General features: G+C 37.8%; 1 protein-coding gene across 2 annotated transcripts in view; it reads right to left on the bottom strand.

Annotated features, from left to right (window-relative positions):
• Positions 1-4271: 4271 nt before the first annotated feature.
• The window catches only part of tead4 (TEA domain transcription factor 4), a 45607-nt gene continuing 39480 nt past the window's right edge, over positions 4272-10398 (bottom strand). For both annotated transcript variants that reach the window (XM_083546466.1, XM_083546467.1), the window contains exons 10-12: positions 8393-8533; positions 7989-8141; positions 4272-5364 (exon numbers count right to left, since the gene is read on the bottom strand). In XM_083546466.1, coding sequence (XP_083402592.1) covers positions 5251-5364; positions 7989-8141; positions 8393-8533 — 408 coding nt within the window. In that variant the 3' untranslated portion in view covers positions 4272-5250. The remainder of the gene's footprint in view (positions 5365-7988; positions 8142-8392; positions 8534-10398) is intronic.

Raw genomic sequence — 10398 nt, 5'->3', positions numbered from 1 at the left:
CTCCAAAGAAAGTGCATGTAAAAAGTATGAAGCACCTTTTATATATTGTTTTTTCAAAGAACCTTTTTATGATCAGAAATCTTTAAGAAGAGCGCTCCTATTTTTTCTTTAATATGGATACACACAAGAGGGAATCAAGAGGTATACAAATCAATTTGTTACTTACAGATGAATGGTTTAAATGAAACCAGCTGCTATTTGGTGAAATACTACTAAGAGAAATAAATACCTGGTCTATCAGCCTCAGAAAAACATCCCCTTGCAATTCATCATTGAAACAACCGGTGTGTGTTTTGCAAGCTCTCTGGGGATCCATGCAGTTGATGGTGAAAGGGTCCAGTGTTGCTCACACAAAGATAGTGGCACAATCAGACTCAGTCTTAAAGGGTATTAGAAATGTAGCCTGGTGTGAATGTGGTGTTTGACTTTGTTTGTTCATTGGTCATTAGTTATGGCCAGTAAATATATGTCATGTCATGTTGGAGCAACACGAGTTCGACAAAAGCATCATGCTGCAAGAAGATCAAATTAAAATACGAATAATACACACATATTTGCTCTTTGGTGATGTCTGTAAAAAGGCTAGACAATTTAGACAGGCTAATTACAGACATCTTGTTGCCATGGTAATTTTAGATTGTTGTAGCAATTTGGGATAAAAGAAAGAAATAAACCAAATCAAGATGGCAGACAGAAGACCATTATTATGAACCACCAGAGGGCGTCATTGCTCAAGTACTAAAGAGCATTCTACTAGTGTACAAGTGATAATAATTCAAAGCTTTCTTTCTTTCTTTCTTTCTTTCTTTCTTTCTTACTTGCTTGCTTGCTTGCAAAATTTTTTTTTTGTTTTTATTTCTTGTTTTCTTTCTTTTTCTTGCTCACTTGTTTCGCTGTGTTCTGTTTTCTTTCTTTCTTTCTTTCTTTCTTTCTTTCTTTCTTTCTTTCTTTCTTTCTTTCTTTCTTTCTTTCTTTCTTTCTTTCTTTCTTTCTTTTCCTTCTTTCTTTCTTTTTCTTGCTTGCTTGTTTCACTGTGTTCTGTTTTCTTTCTTTCTTTCTTTCTTTCTTTCTTTCTTTCTTTCTTTCTTTCTTTCTTTCTTTCTTTCTTTCTTTCTTTTTCTTGCTCGCTTGTTTCGCTGTGTTTTGTTTTCTTTCTTTTTTTCTTTCTTTCTTTCCTTTTTATTGCTTGCCAGCGTTTCTTTCTTTTTTTCTTTCTTTCTTTCTTTCTTTCTTTCTTTCTTTCTTTCTTTCTTTCTTTTCCTTCTTTCTTTCTTTTTCTTGCTTGCTTGTTTCGCTGTGTTCTGTTTTCTTTCTTTCTTTCTTTCTTTCTTTCTTTCTTTCTTTCTTTCTTTCTTTCTTTCTTTTTCTTGCTCGCTTGTTTCTCTGTGTTCTGTTTTCTTTCTTTCTTTCGTTCTTTCTTTCTTTCTTTCTTTCTTTCTTTCTTTCTTTCTTTCTTTCTTTCTTTCTTTCTTTCTTTCTTTCTTTCTTTATTATTGCTTGCCAGCTTTTCTTTCTTTCTTTCTTTCTTGCTTGCTTGCTTGCTTGCTTGCTTGTTTGCTTGCTTGCTTGCTTGCTTGCTTGCTTGTTTGCCTGTGTTGTTTTTCTTTCTTTCTTTTTCTTTGTTCCTTCCTTTCTTTCTTTTTTTTGCTTGCTTTTTTGCCTGTGTTCTGTTTTCTTTCTTTCTTTCCTTCTTTTTTTCTTTCTTTCTTTCTTTCTTTCTTTCTTTCTTTCTTTCTTTCTTTCTTTCTTTCTTTCTTTTTCTTGCTCGCTTGTTTCGCTGTGTTCTGTTTTCTTTCTTTCTTTCTTTCTTTCTTTCTTTCTTTCTTTCTTTCTTTCTTTCTTTCTTTCTTTCTTTCTTTCTTTCTTTCTTTCTTTCTTTCTTTCTTTCCTTATTATTGCTTGCCAGCTTTTCTTTTTTTTTTATTTCTTTCTTTTTCTTTGTTCTTTCCTTTCTTTCTTTTTTTTTGCTTGCTTTTTTGCCTGTGTTGTTTTCTTTCTTTCTTTCTTTCTTTCTTTCTTTCTTTCTTTCTTTCTTTCTTTCTTTCTTGCTTGCTTGCTTGCTTGCTTGCTTGCTTGTTCGCCTGTGTTGTTTTTATTTCTTTCTTTTTCTTTGTTCCTTTCTTTCTTTCTTGTTCTTTCTTTCCTCTGCCCCACCTTCTACAGATGAACAGAGAGCATAAAAACTCACAGCAATATGTGAAAACTGATGAAACGATCTCAGAAATTTCAACCTTTATGAAATAATTACTGTATCTGAAAAACCACTAGTGTTGCAGATTCATCCATCCCATGGACTTTTCTCAAATCTGGCAGAAGTTACAGGATCATCTGCCACCAGCAGCAGTCTCTGAGAGGTTTTTTTTTCCTGAGGGAGTACTGTAAGTTTTTTCAACACTCTGCTGCCTTCCAAAGCTCACCTGGGCTTGTCAGTCACCTCAACCAGTATGACTCAATACCAGTGAGCGCTGCACTTTGCATTGCTGCATTAGACACTTTCTAGTAATGTAACTGCTCTTCTTTTTTAATATTGTTGCGACACGACTCAATACTCAAAAAAGAATTTATTGCAAAAGCCTTTCACTGCTGTCATCTTTATTTCAGTGTATTTTTTCTATGTATTCTCATTTCTCTGATTCAGTTGTATTTTGTGTAGTGTTGTATGCTGTACTACTGTGCTGGTTTGTGTTGCATCATGGTCCTGGAGAAATGACATTTTGTTCCAATGTATACCAGCTATAAGTATCGAGGGATGACAATCAAACCCACTTGCCTTGACTTTGGCACCTCTTGAAACTAAATGTGTCTGTGGCTAAAACTCACACAGATTAGTCCATCCATAGTAAAATGTAGTTCCTTTGGGATTTGCTTGCTTTTAACAGTTGACTTTGCTGATGATTTGTAAGTATCCAAAAAAGCATAACAATCAATCAGATTATCAGAATAAGATCTGGATTATACTTAGCATTAGTGTGTGTGTGTGTGTGTGTGTGTGTGTGTGTGTGTGTGTGTGTGTGTGTGTGTGTGTGTGTGTGTGTGGATGCATTGTTCCCATTGCCTGCTCACCTTATGAACATCCACAGGATTAAAGCAACATAATACATTGCACGTCAGAGCAGGAACATCAGTGACCATCAGGTTTCGGCTAAAGGTTTCATCGTTTTCATTGGAGAGATCGTGTTTTTTTGGAAGAACCAGGTAGCCCGCAAGGACCGCACGAGTAGCCCGCAGACCTTTTCTAAGAATAGCTGTTTCCTACTTTTTTAAATCATTGTTGATAGTTATTCATGAGAAATCAATAACCTGATCAGTGTCTTCACATAGATGAATATCATGAATTATTAATAATAACATATAATAAAAGGTAAATTGAGCAAATTTGTTATTTCAGATCAAACTGAAAACTGTGTGTATTAAACTGGTAGCCCTTCATGTTAATCGGTACCCAGAAAGTAGCTCTAAGATTCAAAAAGGTTGGTGACCCCTGGTCCAGAATAACGCATAAGTATCTGATTTGAGATACAATGCCACATGGTGCTATTGTGTTGCCTCTATTTACGTCGGTTCAGCAACTTATTTTTCGAAACACATACAATTGTCACTGCAGCCATTTTAACGTAGAAAATGTAATTCGTTACTGTACTTAAGTGTTTACTTTCTCTTCACTAGATTTCAAAATCAAATATAAAAATTTTGACTCAACTATATTTTGCGAAGTCAGTTGTTCTTTTTGAATTATGAGTGGAGAAAAACTTCCAGGCCAATTCACCAATCAGGGTCGAGCGCACTTTTGAGCTCATTTTGATTGGCGCTTGGTGTATCTACTTATCACCAACATACAGTTCGCAACATCAGTTAAACAGCAAGCAGAACATTTTGAGAGGAATAAATAAGGGAAGAAACTCCTGACTAGAACTCGCCACAACACCCGTGATTTTTTTTAGTAGTTAAAAAGAAGGTTTTAGGTTCATGATCATTTGATTAAATATCGACCAGTGTTTGACTCATTAATATCATTCTGTCATTAGATTGTTGTGCTGAGAGTAACAGAGTCTTTTCACATAAACTGAGCAAAAAATCTTGTGACAAAAATTATAATAGAAACATTATAGCCAGTAATAAATCATAATACTTTGGATACTTGAGTACACTTTTACTTGTACTTGAGTAATATTTTCCCTGCTGTATCTGTAACTCAAGTACATGATCCACCAGTGCCTATAGGTATCTTGTTATAACTTATTTTTTTAAACAAGTAAAAATATGTAATCAAATCAGAGACATTTTCTTCATTTAATATCATTTGTCAAAAAAGGTTATTTTTGGTAGATTCCCACAAAGTTCCACATTTCTTATCCCGTGTTTTCTTCTTATCCTGGGACACTTTTTGGCTTTCCTTCTGTCCATTTCTGCACATGCGACAGAATTCTGCTTCAATTTAAAAAAGAATACCTCATGATTTCTTTCTTTTTTTTTATAAATGATAAATAGTACATAATCAATTAAAATCAAACAGAATATGTCAGTAGTTTTCAGCTCCAGTCTTAAAAGACCCCTTGCACATCTAAGATGTTTTTCTCCTCATGATTTAATACACCGAATTCAGCTCGGGAACGCCAAGCTTCCTAAACCGAAGCTATTTTAAACAAGAAATTTTTAAATACCACATTGTCTTGCTTTACAGACGTTGCTTGCAATACTGTGAAATGATTACGCAGAATCGAGCTGAACAAAACTTTGGTGTACCGTTCCTTTTTCTGCACTTCGGAGTCAACACAAGATTTGATCGAGATCTATGGTCACTAGGTGAGCGCCAGACAGGATGTCACACATGCAACTGTGTAAAAAGACATAACAAACACTCTTGAGTAAAACTGGATTAAAGAAGAGGAAGCAAAATAAAGAAAAAAAAAAACATCTTCATGCATTTTCTTTCTAAACAGAGGTTCTGTAATACAAAAAGAGAACACAAAATGCCTGTTACAACAACATGCACTGTGAGCTCCTGACATTCTCAAGGCGTTCCAATGGTTCCCATATGTATGGTTCCTGTAGTGAAGCCTCGTCTGCTCAGGCCACTGGACAGCAATGTTCTGTGGTAGACGTTCACCCCAATGCACTGGTCTTCCCTGACTAGAGAAAAAGCAGTCAGTAGGGTGCGCTGTGGTGCTTTTTGAACTGAAGTAGTTGTAGCAGTAGTAGTTGTAGTGGCACAAAATAAAAAGGGAATCTGATGGCCTGAGCCTCTGTGGATCAGTCTTTGACCAGTCTGTAGATGTGATGCTGGGCGCCGTGCTCGCTGGTCGACACTTCGAACACGTAAGCCACGCACAGCAACGTTTCCAGAGTGTCCCTGTTCGTAACAACCTGAGACAGAGCAGACACGGGGGCAGAAAGTGAGCGAGGGTTAAAGGACAGCTGATGTCTCTTCAAGCTACAGATTCTCTTTAGATACGGAAATGACAAGCTTTATTCCAATAAAACATTATCCTTAGTGCATGTATAATGTCTTTTATAAGTACAGAATGTACTTTTCCACGTTGTAAGTTTTTTTAACTGCTATGAATTTACACAAAAATCTATCTCCTAAATTAGCTCTGGTGCTAACCATTCTATCGACTTCTTTTTACCAGGTGCGCAATTAAAATGTCACATGATCTCACTATCAAGTCACCTGTTCCTCTCCATTGCCTCTCTCTTTAGCCCTCTTTTTAGACTATCTATTGTCCTATATTGTGTCCATGGTTCCATTTTTAATATCATCTAGAGGTCGACCGGTACGGATTTTCTCTGGCCGATGCCGGTTTTTTAAAAAATCAGTGCAGTTGATGGCCGATATACAATGGCATTTTTTTGGCTGATATGTTCAGCCGATATTAGTTCTTCCTGTTTTGCTGTTTGAATGCCAACGACAGACTACAGCCACCTGCAGGTCGAACCTATATGCTAATTGCCGCTGGCTGTAGTCTGTCCGGTGTGTTCTAGTGCTACTTTTTTCCCTGACGCAGGCGAGATGAAACGAGGCGATGCCACAGTTTGTTTCTTCACAGCTAGTTCGTTAGCATTGGTTTGGTGTGGTCTTACCTTAAGTCTTACCATTTTCTTGGGAAGTTACTAAGGTAGTTCTCTTTAAAAAGTTAGCAGGCAGAGGGGGGACATCACAGGGTTAAGCCGTTGGAATGGCAATCTGCCACGTGTTTCACCACAAAATGCGCCTGCCTATCAATCGGCCTAATTTACAGCCGATGATAATGAATTAAAAAATGCCAAATTTACTCTCATTTCAACTCAATGGAGCTCCATAGGACAGTCGAAGATTTGGAGATTATTTTTAATAACCAAATCCCTGATCAATACATTTATGGCCGATGCCCTTATACAGAATGACTCACAATGATCTCATTCATACAACTGAGCAGTTGAGGGTTAAGCGCCTTGTTTAAGAGTTCAGCAGTGGCAGCTTGATAGTCAGAAGTCCAACATCTAAACAACCCACTGCTTTATTTCAGCTCTTCTCCTTAGTCAGGGAAATGTATGTTCAAACGTGTCCTCTAACACACTCTGGGGCTCTGGTGTAGGCTATTTAGAGTAAAAAAACGAGATCACATGACTTTCACGTAACTCTTTCGTGACTTTTGGTATTTGTGAATCATTTTATACAGTATATATAGATGATTGCGATTTTCATTGAGAGTGATGAGAATGGACACGATTAGAAGTGAGTTTATTTGAGGGACCACGCAGGCAGAACTTTTTGGAAACAAGGTGAGAGAGGTGCGATTGAGACGGTTTGGTCATGTGGGTACAGGGAAAAATGACAAGGGGTATATCTGTAAAAGAATGCTGCAGATAGAGCCACCAGGCAGAAGGACAAAAGGACAGCCAGGAGGTAGTGATGGGGAGATCAGATCATTCTAGTGACTTGGTTCTTTGAATCTCGTTTATCAAAATGAACGGATCTTTTTTGAGTCATTTAGTTTATATCATTCCTTTAATTACCTTAATAGCATATATGGATGTCACGCGACAAAAGAACGAATGAAGTAAATACTCAATTCGGTTTCCTGTCTAATGCACTGCATAGCGTCTATGGGAGTCATTTGACAGAAGAACGGACGACTGGGACTCGAAGAGTCAAAAGGTAAACTACTCAGTTCTGTTTCATGTACATAACCTACAGAGATTTCGCGATGCTTCGCTCCTGTGCGTCTAGTAGAAAGTATACGAAAAAAAAACACTCTTTGAGGCTACTCGTTCTTCTGAATCACATTAAAGACTCGTTCAAAACGAATGAATCGTTTATGAACGACCGATCACTACAAGAAGGAGGTTTATGGATGTGGTGAGGGAAGACATGCAGGTGGTTGGTTTGAAAGGGGCAGATGTAGAGGACAGGGTGGTACAGATGATCCGCTGTGGTGAGCCCAACTCGGAGCAGCCCAAAGAAGTAGAAGAAGAAAAACAAGATATTTTGTATTTCGAGTCACAACATAATTCCAATGAAATCTATTTCAGTTCCTGAGTGTAACCCAACAAAATGTGGAAAATTTCAGGGATACTTACGCCAGCCACAGTATGTGTGCTTGTCTGTCAGTTTTTGTCTCAAACAGTCAATCTGGGCTAAATCAGACTTTTGAGAGGGCACTGGAGCCCATGAGTGAGTCTCCTATACTGTTCAATGCATGCTCAGTAGATCATTGTCTTAGAGTCATAATGTGTGGGCAGAGGCTAACACAGTTGACACCAGTGTTCGAGCACTGTTGTTAAGAACTCACTGTTGCGCGGATAATAGCCTCATTTTCATCTGACTCAACGCACTTGTCTCTGCTTAGCAAAGTCAAAATGCCACAGTTATAAGGTTAGTTATTGAAGAGCACGAGGAATCTCTCACACCACAACGATATTTGCCCCGAGTGCTGTATTTGCTCTCAACCAACCTTCACTTTAAGGATGCGCTCAGCAAAAACTGTCTTTTTTGTGGGACTGCTTACCTGTAGTATAGTGAAGTTCTCCAGTACGCTGTTCATCATATATTTCTCCGGTAGATGTTTGAGTTTGTGGATGAAGTTGATCATGTATTCACATAGAGGCGACCTGTGGATCCTGAACACGTATCGGCCATTCTCAAAGCGCGCATACTCCGTCTGCAAAGAGAGCAAGGGAAAAGGGATTGCTTGTCTTGGTAAACACAATCAGAATTCGTATCACATTAAGTGTTCGAACTTATGAGCCAATTTGAGGCATCGTAATTGTTCGGTGATTCATAAGAGTGCAATTGCTTATGTGTCATGAAATGTGATTTCATTACTGTCTATCTTTGCTAATCTAAATGCACTGAAGCCACTGGCAATATTGCCCCCCCATGCATCGTTCCCACCTTCTCGACCTCTCTTACCTCCACTTTTTCCACCACCTGCTTGCCGAAGGAGCACACTTTAGTAGAGGAAGTGATGATCATGTTTTCGGAGCTCTCGTACTGGCTTGAGACGCCGTAGAAAAAGCTACTGTCGTCCTGGAGGTTCACGCTGAGATCCGCCTGGACCGAAACAAAAAGGTGTTTAATCATTTCTGTATATGATATCTGCTTTGCAGTGCAACAGGTGCGCAGTGCACAGAGAGTCAGGCATAATTCAGCCAAAGGTGACCTAAATGGTATCAAGCAAACACATCTGTCTTCAGGTTTGTGCTGTAATGCTTTTTGGAACTTGAATTACAGCACTACCAGACCTGTACACAGAGCAAGAGTGAGGTGTGCACAGTCAAATCAGCCACCAAATGTTAACTGGAACAATAAAAAGATACAGTTTATTGGATTAAATTGACAGATTTGCTCTCTTTACAGTCTTCCAGCTTTCATGGATAATCTTGTAGTTGTAACTCAATAAGATTACTGCCTTGTAAAGAACAGGGATCGACTGCGAGTTCAGAGAATGTTCAACAAAAGTTAGAGGTCGACCGATTCATCAGTTTTGCAGACCAATCGGCACCGATAGATGATTGCTGGAACTATTGGCTATCAGCAAAAATACATACGATAGTTTTTCCAGGTTGCGTCATACAGTACAAGAGCGGCCTCTAGAGGCGAATCACTGACAATATTTGCTGTTTATTTGGATGTAACTGCTTTTATTTATTTGGTGTTACTTTTTGTTTCAGTATGAACGCATTTTAATTATTTTCCACAATATTTATTAAAATAATTCATACATTCTTTTGTATTCAATGTAGTACATTTTTATGATTTAGTACTTTTTTTTATTTTTTATTTCTGTAATAAAGTTAGGTACTATTTTTCATTGAGTGTTATGTTTGGGGTTGGTTTATATCCAGTATCCATTTACATCTGTTGATTAATCGGTTATTTGCAAGGACGATCCAACCACTAGCAAAAGTACAAACAAAAGTAACAAAGATACCATATCCTGGTCAATACGTCATAAAGAACATAATAACAACCATTTAAGACAGGGGTGTATATACATCTCACCTTTCACAGCTCTTTTTCTTTCACCTTTGTCTTTTATAAGGGGTGTCCAATCTTTTCCACAAAGGAACGGTGTGGGTGCAGGTTTTCATCCCAACCAAGCAAGTCCACACCAATTCCTAGCTTTTTTACCCTTGATTCGGACATGTGCTAATCAAGGGTGTCTAGAAACTGGTGTGTGTGATTAGTATCATGTGATAGTGCTATAGCTTAATTGTTAATAAACTAAGTACTAAATTACAATGCAATGTGTCACGAAAGCGAAAAATGATGTGTACGCTATTGCGCACTTAGACCGATTGACAGATTCGTTATTTATATAAACTGTATCTTATTAAATGTTTTGTTAACAAGTCCGCAATCCCTGGCTAGGTTTTTACCCAAAATGGATGCTTAGGGAAGATAAAGGAATGATATTCCACCTCATTACAGTGTATTTCACATGCATCGCAGAACAAATGTGTCAACAAGGCAAACCAAGAATGACCAGATCAAATGCAGACAAATCTAAGAGGTTTTGTTTTGTAAATCTACAGTCTGGGCTTGACAGATGCTTGTTGGTGGTGCTGTTACACTTGTCCAGAATAATCAATCTCAAGACATTGACGTTGAGTTCCTGAACCTTTTTCATCAATATAGTTGTACTGTTGTGTAAGATCCACTAGCCAAACATCGTCCTTGCAAAGGTCAACCAGCCACTTTGGCCTACTTCATGTTGACTTAAATCACTGATATGCCCTGCCATTCATCACATACCACCTGTCTGAAAAACCTCAGATATGCAGTTAAAATATGTATCGTCTGTGCATATTACCAGACAATAAATACATTTTTTGCAATGCATTGCACATAGCAACCATGTATTATGAGATTTCAAACGTTCAATAATGACCCAGATCTATGTAAACCGTAACATT

Source organism: Silurus aristotelis, assembly GCF_946808225.1.
Source record: "Silurus aristotelis genome assembly, chromosome: 7".
NCBI lineage: Eukaryota > Metazoa > Chordata > Actinopteri > Siluriformes > Siluridae > Silurus > Silurus aristotelis.
Note: the sequence above shows the minus strand (reverse complement) of the source record. Positions and strands in the feature narration are given on the sequence as shown.